This window comes from Neomonachus schauinslandi, chromosome 10 (assembly GCF_002201575.2).
Source record: "Neomonachus schauinslandi chromosome 10, ASM220157v2, whole genome shotgun sequence".
Classification (NCBI taxonomy): domain Eukaryota; kingdom Metazoa; phylum Chordata; class Mammalia; order Carnivora; family Phocidae; genus Neomonachus; species Neomonachus schauinslandi.
Window position 1 is genome coordinate 47,762,996 of NC_058412.1, and position 19,032 is coordinate 47,782,027.

The window sequence follows — 19,032 nt, forward strand, 5'->3', positions numbered from 1 at the left end:
TGCAAGCAGCAGCAGGTGCAGAAAGGTCTCCTGCTTCCCGGAACCGTTACCCATGGAATTTCTTTCCTTTTTCCAGTCCCACGGAGTAGAGACACTGTCTCCGGATTTCTGAACTCAAATGCTTCCTGATGCTTGAAAGTGGAGGAATTCAGAGCCACCAGAAGCAGCGCATCTAGAAGCGTTTATCTTCTGAGCGCCAACTCTCCTGCTTGCAAGAAAAGAGTTCTGACCAGAAACAGCCTGCAGCCCTCCTGTCCTGGTTAAACAGGACCCTGACCCCAGCCGTCAGCCTCAGGGCCTGCTGCAAAGGCGGGGTGTGTGCAGGGAGGAGGGCTTAACCACTTGGCGGGGGAATGGATAACGTTCTCCAGGTAGACTCAGACCTCTTCCCCAATATCTCCACCAACACCTCAGAGCCCAACCAGTTCATGCAGCCGGCCTGGCAAATTGTCCTTTGGGCAGCTGCCTATACGGTCATCGTGGTGACCTCCGTCGTGGGCAACGTGGTGGTGATGTGGATCATCCTGGCCCACAAGAGAATGAGGACAGTGACTAACTATTTCCTGGTGAACCTGGCTTTCGCAGAGGCATCCATGGCTGCATTCAACACGGTGGTGAACTTCACCTACGCTGTCCACAATGAGTGGTACTACGGCCTGTTCTACTGCAAGTTCCACAACTTCTTCCCCATCGCTGCTGTCTTCGCCAGCATCTACTCCATGACTGCTGTGGCCTTCGATAGGTGAGCTTGCCCTTTGTGGAGAAGGGAGGAAGTGTCCATAGAGGACCATGGCATTGCTGGGAGCTTCCAGGTTGCACTGTGCCTGGCTCAAGGTGGAGTTTGGTCACCTGTACCCTGGGGTTTTTGCTGACAGCCAACTAAGTCAGTTGTTAATGGGGAACTTTATCTTATTTCACCATTTCCTTTTCTATTTCCTTTTCCCTTTTCTCCTCCTTTTCACTCATTGCCAGTCTCCCTTTCTTCACACACCTCCTTTTTCCTTCATTTAACCCTATTTTCTTCACCCCTCCTGCACTCATCTCCTTGACACTTTCCTTTCCACTCCTGCTTTGCTTCTTTCCATATATTCATCCTCTCCTTTACCCTGAAGGCCTGAAGGGGATACCCAGAACTTGGCCAAGGGGCTGGCCTTTGACTGGGGCTTTGTGAATCTCTGCAAGCCTACTATTATGCTGGGGAGGCCTCTTGGTGCCTTCCAGTTTTAAGTATGTCTAAGCAAAATTTCTCATTTTTCATTTTTTCCTGGACATTCGGAGATCTTCTGCTCCCACCTCAACTCACCAATATTATTTGTATGTGAAGAGCATTTCATTAGAATCATAAAATACTCAGGATTCTAATTTGGCTCTGTCTATGCTGCTGGGAGCTCTCATTCAAGAATGAGAGGCAGCTAGGCTGTTCCTCAGGAACTCCACAGGTAGGGACCCAGGGAGCTTACCCAGGAGCTTTTCTAAATTTCTCTTGTCATGTAAGGTCAATGTTTTTAACCTGTCTGTATCCACAGAGAAACGTGCTTGGCAAAGGCAATTGAAAGCTCTTTCCTGCAACTAACTAGGATTTCAGAAGCTCATTGAAAATGAAAATGTTGGCATTTTCAAATACTGGGGCTAGCATTTTGGAATGAATGGCTCCTCAGGTGGCAGGATGGAAAATTGATTATTAGAGCACAGCTTTATCTGTATTGACATTTTTGTGGGTGTTATAGGTCTCTAATGTGTATATCTCTGTGTGCACAATTACTAAATGCTTACCTGGGATGCGGAGGTATGTTGAAAACACCTGCCACTATGATTTTAAAATGGGTTCTTTCCATGGTCTTGATGAAATCAATGAATTATGAGAAACCCAAAGAAGGACTTAGAAGAAAAATCCCCCCCCCAAAAAAACTTCCCACCTACTAAACTCTTTTAGCATAAAGATTGTTTATCATTTGCAATTGATTTAAGGTCTTTTTCAGCTTCCATAGCCAATTTAGCATAAAGATTGTTTATCATTTGCAATTGATTTAAGGTCTCTTTCAGCCTCTATAGCCAATCAGAGAAATGTTTCCAGCTTTGGGGTGGTGTCCAAATGCTGATTTTTAAGTTCCGTGTACATCTCCCTTTATGTACCTCTATGTGCTTGATACGTTGTGTAAAACAGGTTGTGGTGAATCAATTTATGTTTTAAAGGTGGAAGGTAAACCAATTACTCAAAGTGCTACTGAAATGAATTCTTTTGTAAATTTATATTTTATGATACTTTAATTTTCAGATATTAAGTTTGTTGAAAGTGAAGTATGCCTATAAATCTTTCTGCACTGACTTGCTCCTTTAACTGCACAGCAGACCCTTACATTTAGAAAACCCAGAGCATGATAAATGACTGAATACAGGTGCAGTGAAACCTGCTGTGATTTCAGCCTTGATGAACTTTAAATTAGAGGGAAAGTTGCTATTTTAAATGCACTTGGGCCTTGTGTGGGCTCAAGGGAGACCTGTCAGTCAGTGTGCACCTGAGCATTCAGTAGCTGATGGAGCACCAGCAGCCGGCTCTCTTGCTTTGGCTTACACAGAATTGACATGTTCCACAGCCATGCTCTTTCTCTTTGAACTTAGAAGGCAAGGGGCAGGAGTCAGGGTCAAAGTCTTCACACTGGATTGGGTAGGGAGCCAGATTTTGGCTGCCTTGACCCTGGCATCCCAGGCTCCATTGTTCTTTCTCTCTAGGCAAACCAGAGAGCAAACCAGAGACAGGACCCTGACCCTGCATGACACCTGCTCAGTGAGGGAAATGACAGCAGTGAGAAACGTCCCCAGGTCTCTAATGTACAGATACAGCCCAGGGAGATTATCAACATCATGCTCAAGGTTAGAATTCAAGGTAGAGGTTGGGATTAGGCTCCAGGGCTCTGTCTCCAAGTGCTCCTTCTATTTTTCCTTGCTCAGCCTCATGAGCACAGTGAATTAATTCCCCACAGGCCCTGTGCTGGAGGTTGCTCCACTGCATTTGTGGTCATCCATTCTCTCCCAAGAATGTTTTAGAAAGGAAAGGGGCTGTCAGCTCTCTCCATATGAATTATCTCTCCTTTCTTCACCAAGACAGTGCAGACTTTAAGGAAATGGTAAATTATCTTTTTGTATGTTTCCGTGAATTTTTAACAGATAATGTCTAAGTCAAGTCTTTAAAAACAAAAGCAGCATGGTTTTCCTGATTATAAAATTAAACCTGTTCATTGCAAAAACTTGGGAAATATGAAGAACATGGACACAAAAGTACAAATCAACCATTACTTCACCATGTAAAAATAACACCTGTTAACATTTGAATTTCTCTTCTATGACTATTACACTACATAATTGAGGTCAGATTCTATATAATTTTGCAGCTTATTTTTTTCCCATTGATAGTAATAGAAATCATTAATAACGCTTTCCCATGTTATTAAGACGTCTTCAGTAACTTAATCTTAATGGCTTCCTATTATTCCATTATATGAATGTGCTATTATTACTTTAACCATCCCCCTACTGTTGGGCATTTAGGTGGTTTCTAATTTTTTTTTGCCTTATGGTTAATGCACTAATAAACATTTCTATATGATAATTTTGTTTTACTTTATTGATTATTTCCTTAGGATAGATTCCCAAAAGTGGAATTACTGGGTCAGATGAAATGAATTAAGAAAAAAACCTTTTTCTCCCAATTTTAAGGGATTGTAAACTCTGAGCAAAGCAAAGAACACATCTGTTCTGTCTTGTTTACTTTATCTCCTCAGCACAAAGCAGAGTGTCTGGCACCTAATGGTCACTACACATTTATTAAATAAGTGGATGTATGAATAAAATAATACATCTTCCCAGAAGAACATTTTGAAAATATATAAAATTATAAAGAAAATGTAAAAAGTATCTACAATCCCACTACTGACAGATAACCGGTTAAAATTCTGGAATGCTAGCTTATACTGGCTTTTTTTATCTGCATTATTTATGCCACATACAGTTACTCACACCTTTAAGGATGAATTTTGGATCATAATAAAACAGTTCAATAGTTGCTTTTTGTTTTTTGTTTAATTCCTTAACATCATATCGTGGGCATTTTCCATCCCATGCAAAATGGGATTTTTAATGGATGCGTTATATTGCATGGCTGTACTCATTTATTTTACCATTCTTCTGTTTTTAGATGTAAATTATTTCCATTTTTAATAATTACAAATATCCTAGACATAAATCTTTTTTTTTTAAAGATTTTATTTATTTATTTGAGAGAGAGAGAGAGAGAATGAGAGACAGAGAGCATGAGAGGGAGGAGGGTCAGAGGGAGAAGCAGACTCCCCGCCAAGCAGGGAGCCCGATGCGGGACTCGATCCCGGGACTCCAGGATCATGACCTGAGCCGAAGGCAGTCGCTTAACCAACTGAGCCACCCAGGCGCCCCCTAGACATAAATCTTTAAGAGCATCCCTTGTTCTCTCCTTGGAATAAACTCCTTGATATGGAATTGCTAGGTCAAACTGTCTTGGTAAACTTTGCCAAATTTCCTTCTAGAACCAAAATGTATACAGAGAAAAAACCTTCAGCTATAGACTGTAGTACTAATTTAATTCTTTTCTGTTATCTTTCCATAGAGTGGGGAACGAGCCGGTGGGGCGTGTCTACTTCTGAAGAAAAAATACGTATTTATTGGAGGCAGTGTTTACCTAGAATAAAAAGGTTGCAGAGAGAGGGGCATCTGGGTGGTTCAGTCAGTTGAGCGTCTGACTCTTGATTTCGGTCAGGTCCTGATCTCAGGGTTATGATCTCGGGGTCATGATCTCAGAGTCATGAGATCGAGCCACATGTGGAGCCCCGAGCTCAGCGTGGAGTCTGCTTGAGATTCTCTCCTTCTCCCTCTGCCCCTCCTCCCCCCCACTTGCATGCTCTCGCTCTCTCTCTTTCTCTCTCATATAAATAAATCTTTTTAAAAAAATGGTTGCAGAGACAATATATACCTAAACAAGAGCAGGTCTAACTCTAATTAAACTCCAAAAAACACCAGGGATTTCACTTTTTGAAACTCTGTAATTTCTCTCACCCAGGGAAAAAAATTTCCCTGTTACAAAACTTAAAAGGCACATGTGATGTTTCAAAAAATTGGAAGTTGGAGGACACTGAGGTGACACCTCCATTTTGCAGGGACCCATGATGGTTGCCGGTTCTAGTACTGCAGAGCAACATCTAAGAAGGGAGGAGGGAGACCAATTCTGAAGCTCCACAAGAGGGACTGTAGAGGCAAAAGGTAGGCTGACTGGGAAACAAAGCAACAGAAGGCTTAGACAAGCACTGGGCTTGGGCACCTGGGTGGCTCAGTCGGTTAAGTGTCTGCCTTTAGCTCAGGTCATGATCCCAGAGTCCTGGGATCAAGCCCCACATTGGGCTCCTTGCTTAGTGGGGAGACTGCTTCTCCCTCTCTCTCTTCCCCTTCCCTCCCCCCCCCCGGCTTATGCTCGTACTCTCTCTCGATCTTTCTCTCTCTCAAATAAATAAATAAAATCTTTTTTTTAAAAAAAGAAAAAGAAAAGCACTGGGCTGGTGACACTGCTTCTCCACATGGAAGGAGCAGGTGTAATTCCAGTGATTTGAAAGGAGAAGATTGCTCACTCCTCACACTGGTTCTGGATCTTCTGTTTGAGTGAAAGGAAACATCTAAATTATGATGGTCTCTGAACAATATGAAATATGGTCAGGACCAAAAATATAGTTGCCAGATAGGTAATGGTGAAGGCAAAAGAAAAAGTGAGCTCTCTGAGAGAGTAAAAGAGGAACCAAGAGCAAAAATATGCATAAATAACAGAAACTTCCCATGGTTCTGTGGTGTCTATCCCACTCTTCCAGTCACACTCAGCTACAAGTTCAAATAGCCTGTTTCCCAGGTCTCCACTAGACCTGCAGTCTGTCCTTGAACCCCACCTTGTTGGCTAGACTTGGATCCCATTGTATATCTCAGGTCAGTTCTTCACTACCCACAGGTCAGACATAGATTTTAGAATTCTTTGCACTAATTTGGATGAACCTTATAACTTATGACCAAGCATCTCTGTGATACTGAGAATGGTCATTGACTAGAAGCTCGTCCACCACAACTGACCCTGTCTTTTCAAATCCAGAATATCAAATGTCTTGAGTTGATATGACTCAAACTTGAGCTTGTTACATCTGGGATGGGTCAGTTAGGCTGGAGGACCTTTCCTAGAGAGGTTCAATGCCCACTTACTCTCTGGAGCTGTCCCACTACACTTGCCACATCCTGTCCCTACTCATGGGAACTCCCAGTGTCCTGAATGGTCAAGGGCCTTGGTTTTTCAAAAAACTGGCAGAAATATAGGTTCAATTGAAGGAGAGTGTAGAGTAATTCTCAGTGTAAGCACATGTAGTAGGACCACAAGACTTTGTTACTTTACTGATGTTAAACTAGCAAACGGTGAATGAAGATCATGAGGGAGAAACACTCAGTTAAACCTGGACAAAGATCTTCAGTACATCAAGGGATAATGCCACCAGGTAATGTGATGTTTCTTAACACAAGGCCTCATGTCTTCCCTCAAAGGCCTTATGCTGTATATTGAGGCAAATAAAACTGATTTAGAGATAACTACAATACAAGGTGTTACATGATGTATTTTATATGGATTGTACAAATTCAATGTGAGAGAAGAGGAGGAACATTATGTCCAGTGATGATCAAGGTAGACTCCAAAAAGTGGCATTTGACTTTGACCTCGAAGATTAGATCAAATTTTTTAGAGAGGATGATAAAAAAAGGTGACATTCCAGATAAAAGAAACTGTTTGGCAAAAGCGTGGAGGTAAAAAGTTGCAAAGTGTTTGGGAAGAATGACTGACTCAGTTGAAGTGAGTTCACAAGTAAATCAGGGAATGAATGGAGAGGTTGGTGGGAAGAAGATGAGTACAGGTTTTGTTGGATTTGATGTGAAAATATAACAATTAGTAGGAGATGCCCAACAAGCAACTTGAGATATGGGGCTAGAGACTGAGAAGCCAGGGATGAAAATGTAGATTTTGGAGTTTTCCAAACCGATGGCTTATTGGAGTTTGAAAGTTAAGAACATCTCGTTTCCAGAGAAGAGGCAAAGAGGCCAAATATTCATGAGAATGTCCTATCAAGCAATAGGAGAGGAAAAAAGAAGCAGAGAGATAGTGGAGAAATCAGGATAGGTGGATTGACAAAGGTTAAGAGAAATGACTTGTGGTTGGTTCTATTCATTAGTATCATTAGAATCCAGAAATTACCAGGGATTTCACTTTTTGAAACTCATCAGAGGACATTGGATTTGGTAATTAGTGAACATTGGTGAGCTACGATAGATAGTATCAGCAGAGTATGGCAAAGAGGCATAAAATTAGAGGCAAAGAGGGGAATGGCCTCTTCCTCACCCATCCATCCATCCAGCCATTACTGAGGACCTACCATATGCCAAATGCTGAGGCAGTAAAACATGACTTTGACTTTGTTCTTTCATGTTTGGGGATTGATAAAGTCATGAATGCCATTATAACCCAAAGTAATTAATTCCATGCTGAGAAAGTTTGGAGACAGAGGGAGGAACTACCCTTGGGAATTTGGGAAAGACTTAATTGGTAAAAGAAAGAAAAGGAAGAGAAGGAGGGAGAGGAGGAGGAGAAAAGAAAGCAAAGTACAGAGAAAACAATGCAGAGTTTGTATTTTTTTTTTTAATTAACTTCAAGAACACTGAGCTGGGAATTATAATGATTTATTAGTGTTTGTCACTTGGAAACTAGAAAAGAGATTTCATGTTAATAAAATTGATAATGATACCTTATATTTGTATGCTCTCTAATCTGATGTCTCATCAAATCCTAAACAAGCAATGGGGATTCTGTTTCTGCCTTGGAAAGACTATTAGAAACAATTTCTTTTAGCATTGTTCTCCCACTCTTTACTCCCTCATAGCTTGGAGACCCATGCAATTTGCATTCCTGTGCTTTAGATGTCTGCCTACGTAGTCCCACTCAACATGGCTCTTGAATGCTATATCATCTAAGGAAAGTTGTCATTGAGGCAGAAAAGTGAGGTAAGGGTCCTACTGTGCCAGAGAGGATGTTAGAGACTTTGGATCATTTTCCACCCAGACAAAAATTCAACCCACCACCTTCTAGATGGGGCCATTGTAAGAATATAAAATTCTGCTTAAATATTTTACTCAATCTGGCTCATTTGTTAAACTCATTCCATTTTGAATCATAAAATTATTCCTTTTGTTGAACTGAAATCTGCCTCTGGTTATGGGCTACTCCCATTAATATAATGCCTCTTCTATGTGGCAGTCTTTTAGATATATCCCTCCTGAAGCTTCTCCATCCCTGCTTAACTGTTCCTGGTTCCTTCATCTTTCCATCCTCCTTAGTCTCTACTGGCTATTCCTATTTGTTAATAGTCCTCTTAACTGAGAGTTTAACTAATACCCAGAACTGAACATTACCCTATTACAATTACTTTGTCCAGGTTCACCTGCTGTAGGACTGGCATCCTATACCTGATGACTTTGTTCTCTTAGACTTAGCACAAGTACCATCACCACTAAGCCTTCAAGTCTCGATGAAGTATATCCTTCTTACCTATTCCCACATTATTTATACAATTGTCTATAATTTGTTGTTCTCTCCCACAGCTCCCTGCCTACTAGATTACATTACAAGCACCATGAAAACAGGGATGCTTTATCCCTGTTCCCAGCAGCTATCCAGTTGCCTGACAGAGAGTAGGTATTCATTACAATGTGTGGATAGTGGTTGACTTGACTGTACCTCTATTCTACACACATCAACCAAAATCTGAAAACCAGACCCAATGCATCAAGTAGACATCAAGCACACCTAAGATGTTATGCCTTGAAGCAAAAGAAAAATTGGGCCAAATATATGCCTACAATGGAGTTTTGCTACACTATTTGGTTCAGAACCCCCTGTTCTAGAATAACTATGTGTTCTAATTCACACTTGCATTTTCCACACTCCACTTAACTGGGCCCCTTTGGATTCTTGACCCACACCCTGTCCCCAAAAGATATTGTACCCCAGGAGAACACCTCTAATCAAGGGAGGTGTTTATCATTTCTATCATTCTACCTATCATTTCTCCAGTCTTTCCAGGAATACTGGAAACTCAGATATTTTAGGACCCTCCTATGGCCCAACTGTTGTCAACCCCCTAGCTTTTTCTCCAAAACCTCTACTAGCAACAGGAAGTACACTCTGTTTTACTTGTCCTTCCTGAGTCACGACAAGCAGAAGCCTACCCTCCAACCAGCACTCCAAATCCTGTGTCCACAGTAGTTGTCTGAACATATAGTCCATACTATATTAAAATACCACAGACACAGAAAATTTCCAGCAGATGACCCAAGAAAGTCATTGACCTGGAGGACAGACTGAGGAACTGGCTTCCATTACCCAAACCTCCTCTCTTGTCACCTTGAGAAACTATGATTCCAACTCATGGAAGAGAAGATATGAGGCTCTATGGATGAGGAATCCCCAGTGATGAAGAGATGCTTTAATGATGTCCTTAAGACATAAATCTCGGCTTGAGTATTAATGCAACACATGAAGCTCTAGGAAATTTGTCTAAGCAGGCTTGAACCTAGTGCCTTGCTCCTCTTTTTTATAATTCTTTACTTGATCTACTCTCCAATTCAGCTTTATCACTATATTTAATATTTGGGACTTTCTATGGAGTGCCTTTCATGTCTTTTGTATAAGAATATCTTTTAATAACCTTACATCTAACCCTTGATAATGGAGTTTAGTGTAGGAAAGAGCACAGGCAGTGGTCCCAGCAGTGCTTCTACCATTTACTAGATATGCGAACGTAGGTAAGACCCTTAATCTTTCTGGGCCTCAGTTTCCCCATCTGATAAAAGGGATATAATAAAAGTTACCTCGTAGAGTATTGTTGCAAGGAGAGAGGGAAAGGGAAAAGTATGGAAATGTATGGGAAATTGCTGATTCATTGCCTTAAATCTGGTAAGAGCTCAGTTAATGGCTGTATTATGATCTATAATAAACCCTGACACACCATTATACCCATTCTACACACCCATTCCTGTCTCAGCTCCTCTTGAATTCCTTCTATATCAAGTATAAAAGGGTGAAACATTTATATCCCTGCTCCCCCCATTATAGTTTAAAATCCTCCAAATTGGGACAGCAAACCTCTTGCCAAATGCTTTCTAGCATCCTTCACACCTATGGAAATACACACTCTACCAGAAGCATGGCATTTGGATATTGTATATCACAGTCCAGAAAAACTAAGTTATTTTCATTTATACCATCTCCAAAACCACATATTCACTTCCTACATCCTGTATGTTGCAAAGTCACCACTGTCCCATGGAGCATCATTTGAGTGTTTAATGTCTGAGGGAGAAATGACTGAGGGTCATAGCAAAAATGTGTAAGGGAAAAAAATGCCTGAAGATAATAGCATAACACTCTTACAGCTGCATGTGTTTTAGTTGATATTCAATTTGTTAAAGTTATTTCTTTTGCCTTTGAACACATCTTATAAATCTTGGAAGTTTTGTTATAAGTCTAGTTAAAGTGTTAAACATTCACTTGCCCTTTGTCCTTTGACTAATATTCAATTAGCTCCTAAACATAAGATGGAGTAATTCCTCCTAAATATTTTAACATTTTCAAACTTAATCAAATGATCTTGCATATTTCCAGTTAGTCACAAATTTTTACAAATATAAAAATCAAATAATCTTAAAAATGTATACAGCATCTTGTGAGTTGATTATTAAATTCCCTTAAATATTTCAAATCTAATACACAAATTAATACATCTGGTTTTCTTGAAACTTCAAATCCCTTAAAATGACTTAAAAATAGAAGAAACAAAATCTTTCTCTGGACTCACATAGTTCTGACAAACCTAATAAATCAAACCTTCCATATTTGGCATATTAAATTATCTTAAAGCATTTCAACCTCCTAAGAATTAAACTCACAAGTAAATGAGGTTCTTATGAGCCTCTAAATATTGACTACAAAATTAATTATTTAAATCCTCCTAAGTATTTCAATTAAAATTATAAATCTGGTAAGTCAAATTCTGTAATCTATCAGATTCTCATTTCCAACATATTAAAAACAAATCACCCACAAATAACATACTGATCATAAAACTCACTACTTTACACACACTTCTTACATAGAAGCACCATTTCTTCATTGTCAATTGAATTTTACAAAATGCGTTTCCAGGGTTATAAAGCGACATAAGCAGTGGTGGCAAAATCATAGGGGCCATAGGAACCACTGAGGTTCTGGAATCAGGGTTGAGTTGGAGATCAGAATCTGGGTATGTCTCTCAGGAGCCCAAAGCCCTGAGCCCTTTTCATGGTGGAGCTCTGCCTTCACAGTGCCCCCAGGATCCACTCACACCTTACCACTGGAATTGAATAGTCCCAATGTGCCCTGCATCTCCTTGGCTTCCTTCAAGTGTTATCCTTCTCCAACTTCCGTCTTACCATTTTATCATCTGAATTACATTGATAGAATCATGCAGAGCCTCATTCCACCCCAGACTGCATTCAAGTACTTTACTACCTGAGTAGCATTAACTGCATTCCACACCCTCTTATGTTTTTACCTTCTTATAGACCGCCATTCCAAACTAGCTCATTGCCATGGATAAAGTAACCCAAAAAATCACCATCTATCCTGGGTCCTTCAATTCCTTTTTTGAGACTTTGAGGTCATGAAAAATATGTGCCAGAATTTTTCTGGTGTATCCTGCTTCTTCATATGAATCATCAAAAATGGAAGGGTAGTACCTGTTGGTTTTGACAAACTCAGGCTCTCAGCATGTTTCAGATCTATGCCCGGAGACATGTGTGCATCGTATGTAGAAGGTCTACGTAGCAGCTTCCGTTCCTCTTGGCATGAAGTCTTCAGTGGCAGGACCTTTCTTCTTGGAGCTTGGAAGGTATCTGGCACACTTGAATCCTCCAATTGGATCATGAGATGGTCTTTCTTCAGATCATCTGGGTTTTCCCTATGAGGACAGACTCTCATGACTTTTTTTTATAGCTCTAGAAGTGCTGAGTTCCTTTCCCTTCCCTTCTCAGTGTCCTAGATATCAGATCATAAAAAATAAGCGATGCTCTGTTCTTACAGCTTAACTCAGTGCCCTAAGCCATATATGGACTGACAAGCAACCACCTTCACAAATCACACTACTGCCTGAGCTCTGACAGGAAGAGTCAATAGTCGTGCTACCTACCCCCTGCTCTGTTATAGAGTATAACTGAGACACTAATTTTGAAAAGTCTAATGTGCACATTTGGTGGTATGTGGGGAGTTAGGAGCATAAGCTTAAATACTCACCTTGTATGATTTATTAATTAATTTTATTTTACTGTGGAGAAATATCCTCTTGAATAATTAAAATGCTCTCGTAAGAGGATTTGTCTGACTCTGAAAATCTTTAAACAAAAGAAAACCCCCAGAAACAGCTGAAATACTCTCCCGAATAGTCCGAGGGAGTCAGAGGGGGCTTAAAAATGCCTGAATTTATGATGGGAACTAAAAGGGGAGCAGTCCTGAGGATGAAATGCAGCTAGTTAATTCAACAACTTAACCGGGCTCTTCTAAGAGAAACTTAGACAATAACCTAGAAACCCTGTGGCCAAATCCGTACCGGCAGCCTCACTTAAATTTGTTTCCAAAGACCAGTTCCTTTCTCTTTCCAGCTGGCATGATGAAGGGTCTGGAAGTTAATATGTTAAAGACTCAGGATATGAGCCATATCACAGCCATCATGGGTTTCAGTGGCCCAATTAAGGCACAGTCAGCCTAACACTAAGCTAAATGCAAAGAAGGTATCCTCTTCCCTTTCTGGCCATTTCCCTCATTAATGCTCTAACCAGCCCAAGTCTGCATTAAGGCACTCCCCGATCCTGCCTCACAAGTGTGTGGTCCCACATTACTGCTCTGTTCTCTTCACAGCCAATCCAATTTAGTAAATTGAGTTGAATCAAGAGAAGAGTAGCCAATTAAAATCCCACTAAGGTGAAAATGATTTGGGCTTCTACCTTCCAAGTCCCCTTTGTATTTTAAAATGGGAATGTGTCCATTCTGATTACCTACTCCTTTCAATTACCTCCTCATGAGCAGGAAAGAGTGTAGAGAACCAAGACAAACAGTCTTGAGGACAGTCAATATGAGATGTAAAGAATGCTGGGATTTAGGTACTTCCGGGTGTCCAGAGTTTGGCTTTCACAACATGATCCCATGTGTCTACCAAGGAGACAGCTGGGAAGCACAAGGCGCTGTTATGATGAGCCCAGATCACTGCTGAAAGACCTTCTCCTGCCATAATCAGAACTGTCTCAGTCCTGAGGTGCCCGTGAACTCTACATTTGTGTTTAGCTGGTGAAACGAGGGTGAATTTGCTTCTGTTCTTCATACTTCTTTGTAAGTCGCTAATTCTCTTTGATAAATATGTAGTATTTTTATAGCTTGGATATTGTCATCAGAAGGGAATTTGGGTCACAGTCCCAGGCAGTCCTAAGGGTCTGGTAGGTTGGGGTTAAGGCAGCAGTGCAGTGAAGTCCCCGTTTAGGTGGCCAAGGCTGATTCTTTACCTCGCTAGCATCTTCAACAATGGATTAATGCTGTTTACAAATCCTGGGGTGAGGGCTGTTTCCAAGAGCTGAATTTTCTGCTAGTGTCTGTCTGGACCCACACTTCATCTAGAAGCTTGCATCCCTTTTTCTTTGTCTGTCTTTCCTTTCTCCTTTTCTCTCCACACCTGGACCAAAAATTCCTTGCTCCATTTCCTCCCGTCTCCTCCTCAGCATTTTGAAAATAGCATGGCTTCGATAAATGTTATTGCCTAAAAAATGGAGTTGGAGCAGACAAAACCAAAAGCTGTTAAATATTAAAAATGCAAAGTACTATGATTTTGATTCCAGAAGGGTCTGAATATATTCTTTAAGACTGTTTATTTAGGTCTAAACTTAAGCTACTTTTTAAAAATGGAATATATTTGACATATAACATCGTGTAAATTTAAGGTATACTTCAGTTACTTTTTTAAGAAAAATAACTTACTGTTGAATATTACCTGCACAACTGCAAATTCCCTTCTGATTACATTTAATATATATACTTCTAAAACTATAAAATATTATGTATTCATTAAGGAGAATTAGCACCTTATGGAAAATACAGCATGATGAAGAACAAAAGCAAAATCAACCCTCATCTCACTACCCAACACCACTATTGTCAATTCTTAGAAATTATTTCAGTACAGGAATTTTTCCCTATGCATAGGTTATTTTATACAATTATACTCCTGTAGCATATACAATTTTCTTTTTTTTTTAAGATTTTATTTATTTATTTGAGGGAGAGAGAGTGAGTGAAAGAGAGAGAGCATGAGGGAGGGGAGGGGCAGAGGGAGAGGAAGAAGCAGAGAAACAGACTCCCCACTCAGTAGGGAGCCCACCTTGGGGCTGGATCCCAGGACTCCGGGATCATGACCTGAGCGGAAGGCAGGTGCTTAACTGACTGAGCCACCCAGGCACCCTGGCATGTATAATTTTAAAAATTTAACATAATAAACATTTCATGTAATTAACTGTTCTTCTAAAAGAACATGCTTCATGGTTACAAAGTATCATAATTTAAATAGCATCCTGAGATCTTGCAGTTGTTTCTAGCTTTTGCTATAATGTATCATTTGTGTGATCAGTATTTCTAGCTACACTTGTACATGTGTGTGACTATGAGGTTATATTCTTAGGAGAAAAGTCTCTTCAGAGCATTGGACATTTAAAAGGCTTTGGCTTCATTCTGCTTACTTGGTCTTCAGAAAGCTTTAGCAATTTGGCAGCATGAATCAGAATATATACACCCATTGTATGAAAGTGTTCCTTCATATTCCTAACAATTTCAGAAACATCTTTTCCAATTTAAAAGATTGCAAATGTTATTTATGTTTGCATTTCTTACTAATGAGATTGAATATTTTTGTATATTTATTATTCCTTTACATTTTGCTTCTTTGTAAAGCAATTTTTTTTCCTATTCATGACCCTAGGACATTTTTAAATTTAAATCTGCACTTTTAAGTTTCATATTGCATTGCAGAAACTGTGTTAAGGATACAACCTTTTGACTGTCATATGCTGAAAATAGTTTTCCATGTTTCTGGTTACAATTTTAATTTCCTTTTCAGTGATTATCTTAAATTTTTTTTTGTAGTTACATCCATCTGCCTTTTCTTTAATCCATCAGTAATTTAATTTAAATTATATCTAATTTTTTAAATGTCATATGTTTATCCTGCTGTCTAAACACCATTATCCATCCTGAAAGTCCTATTGGAATTTTTATTGGAGAGGTGTTAAATGTGTTAAATTTAGAAATAAACTTTAGGAAGAATTGTTAGCATATCAAGATTTTTTTTTCAATGTATGAACATGGTGTATATTCTAATCATTCATGCCTATATGTTTTCTTATATAATTTTTTATATTATTCTCCTTTTAATCCTTCACATTTCTTTAAACATTTAAAAAATTAATGTTTTCACTTGCTAATGAAGATGCAATCATTTTCCCATAGTTTTTTCTAATGGGTTATTGTCAGTGTATTCTAAAGCTTCGATATTTTTTTATAGTCACTATGAAGCCAGCTATCTTAATGAACCCTGTACAGCAGAAGTTCTAATGTTTTTCATGTCACTTTTCTCAGATTTGCCCAATAATCATATAAATCTATAAATCTTTTTTTTTAAAGATTTTATTTATTTATTTGACAGAGAGAGACACAGCGAGAGAGGGAACACAAGCAGGGGGAGTGGGAGAGGGAGAAGCAGGCTTCCCGCGGAGCAGGAAGCCCGATGCGGGGCTCGATCCCAGGACTCTGGGATCATGACCTGAGCCGAAGGCAGACCCTTAACGACTGAGCCACCCAGGCGCCCCGATCTATAAATCTTTATGTTCTTAAATTTTATATCCAGTGTCTATGTCCTTCTTTTTTATTAGAACTTTCAGAACAATTTTAATTAAAACTGGTAAAAGTAAACATATTTTCTTACCCTTGACTTTCAAAGAATGTTTCTCTTAATATTACGTTAAATATGTTGGCTGTTGGTTTAAGTCAGAAGTTTAAAAATTATATCATTCAGTTACTAGTTTACCAAGAGAGTTAATCAGATCTAGATATTAATTTATCAATTGTCCTTTTGGCACTCAGCAATACTTTTTTTTCTTCTGTTGCCTAATTTCTTAGTCTTTAACTGATGTAGAGCTCCTAGAATAGACAGTACTTGGTCTTAGACTTTGTTCTATTAGCACACTGGTAGATTTGCTTGCTAATATTTTACTTACATTTTTGCATCTTTGCTGTAAGGTACAACTGTCATTTCATTTTTTAGTGTTGACTTTTCAAGTTTTGGTTTCAGGGCTATAAGGAAATAAGCATTTTCTAAAATTTATTATGCTTTCTGAAATAAGACTTTGGTGAGAAGCTTTTCTTCCAGTCAACTTCCTGGAAGATACTGCTTCCCTTTCTTTCTTTGTTTAGCCATTACACAGTAGTACAGGGCATTTCCCAGGCCCTCCAGGTGAAGTAGAAGAAAAAAGAAATAACACAATAGGTTATTGATTCAGAAAACCAGTGGGAGTGAGGTCTACACAGTAGTTTGTCGGTTTTACCCTCTCAGTTTAGGAGTCTTGCCAGCCAATGATATAATCGCAGGGAAAGAACCCCAGCCACACAGTTCTTGTGAAGATGACCAATGCAAAAGCCAGCCCCAAGGAGCGGGAAGAGCCCAGCAGTGGTTCTCTGTGCACTGAAGCTCCTTAGCCAGAGGAAGAGGCTGAGCCTCATGCTCATCTTTTTTTCTGGCACAATACATAGTTTCCCAGGGAAGACACATCCTTGTGGGTAGACACAGATTTTGTAAAATCCAAGAAGATATACGGATAAGCAAAATTTAGCAGGACAGATTTTTTCAGCTTGGGTATGCATTTTATAAGACTTTTAAAAAGACCGTAATTGGGGTGCCTGGGTGGCTCAGTCATTAAGCGTCTGCCTTTGGCTCAGGTCATGATCCCAGGGTCCTGGGATCGAGCCCCACATTGGGCTCCCTGCTCAGTGGGAAGCCTGCTTCTCCCTCTCCCACTCCCCCTGCTTGTGTTCCCTCTCTCACTATCTCTCTCTCTGTCAAATAAATAAATAAAATCTTAAAAAAAAAACAAGACCATGATTAATAAAATGGCTTATTTAAGGACCTTGATAATTAGCATTTTAGAGGGAAAAATTAAAATTGCAATTTAAAAAAATTAAACTTTATTTTAAAAATATCAAGTTTTATTTTTTCCAGATTCTCCCTTCCCATAAACAATATGAATAAGGCAAGGAAGGAGATATTATCAAAGACATATAAATAAACCTTATTTTGTGGCTTAAAAAATCATTATATATATAGTTTATTGGCTTCTACAATGTTATTATTAATATAAATTTATTTTGGCACATTTTATTTTCACCATCACTTAGCTTTTAAAACAGTCATTGTTTTGTTCCATTAACGTGAACGCTCTCATGCTATGTAGATGGAGATCTAGATATCTATAGAGGGTCAAGACCATACATACTATTTTTTTAGTTTTTACTTAAATTCCAGTTAATTAATGTACAGTGTAATACTAGTTTGAGGTGTACAATATAGGTGTACAATATATACTTCCATACAAAACCCAGTGCTCATCATGACAAGTGCACTCCTTAATCCCCATCATTTATTAACCAACTCTCCCCCCGCAACACACACACACCTCCTCTCTGTTTGTTCTCTATAGTTAAGAGTCTATTTGTTGGTTTGCCTCTCTCTCTCTCTCTCTCTCTCTCTCTTTTTTTCCTTTGGCTTGTTTGGTTTGTTTCTTTTCTTTTTTTTTTTTTTTTAAGATTTTATTTATTTATTTGACAGAGAGAAACACAGCGAGAGAGGGAACACAAGCAGGGGGAGTGGGGGAGGGAGAAGCAGGCTTCCCGCTGAGCAGGGAGCCCAATGTGGGGCTCGATCCCAGGACCCTGGGATCATGACCTGAGCCGAAGGCAGACGCTTAATGACTGAGCCACCCAGGCACCCCTGTTTGGTTTGTTTCTTAACTTCCACATATGAGTGAAATCATATGGTATTTGTCTTCCTCCAGCTGACTTATTTTGCTTAGCATAATACTCTCAAAATAACTTTTGCACAGAGAAGAAAACAATCAACAAAACTAAAGGGCAACCTATGGGATGAGAGAAGATATTTGCAAATGACATATGATAAAGGGTTAGTATCCAGAATATATAAAGAACTTATAAAACAACACCCAGAAACCAAATAATCCAATTTAAAAATGTGCAGAAAACACAAATAGACATTTTTCCAAAGAAGACATACAGATGGCCAACAGACATGAAAAGATGCTCAACATCACTGATCATCAAGGAAATGTAAATCAAAACTACAATGAGATATCACCTCACACCAGTCAGAATGGCTAAATTCAACAGCACAAGAAACAACAGGTGTTGGTGAGGATGTGGAGAAAAGGGAACCCTCTCGCACTGTTGTTGGGAATGCAAACTGGTGTAGCCACTCTGGAAAACAATATGGAGGTTCCTCAAAAAGTTAAAAATAGAACTACCCTATGATCTAGCAACTGCACTACTAGGTATTTACCCAAAGAATACAAAAATACTAATTCAAAGAGAGACATATACCCCATTGTTTATAGCAGTACTATCTATAATAGCCAATTATGGAAACAGCACAAGTGTCCAAAGACTGATATATGGATACAGGAGATATGGTGTTTAAATATAAATATAAATATACACACACTAGAATATTACTCAACCATAAAAAAGAATGAAATCTTGCCATTTGCAATGACATTATGCTAAGTGAAATACCATACATACTT

General features: G+C 39.3%; 1 protein-coding gene across 1 annotated transcript in view; it reads left to right on the forward strand.

Annotated features, from left to right (window-relative positions):
- Positions 1 to 353: 353 nt before the first annotated feature.
- The window catches only part of TACR1 (tachykinin receptor 1), a 152,029-nt gene continuing 133,350 nt past the window's right edge, over positions 354 to 19,032 (forward strand). The window contains exon 1 of the mRNA XM_021699208.1: positions 354 to 742. Coding sequence (XP_021554883.1) covers positions 354 to 742 — 389 coding nt within the window. The remainder of the gene's footprint in view (positions 743 to 19,032) is intronic.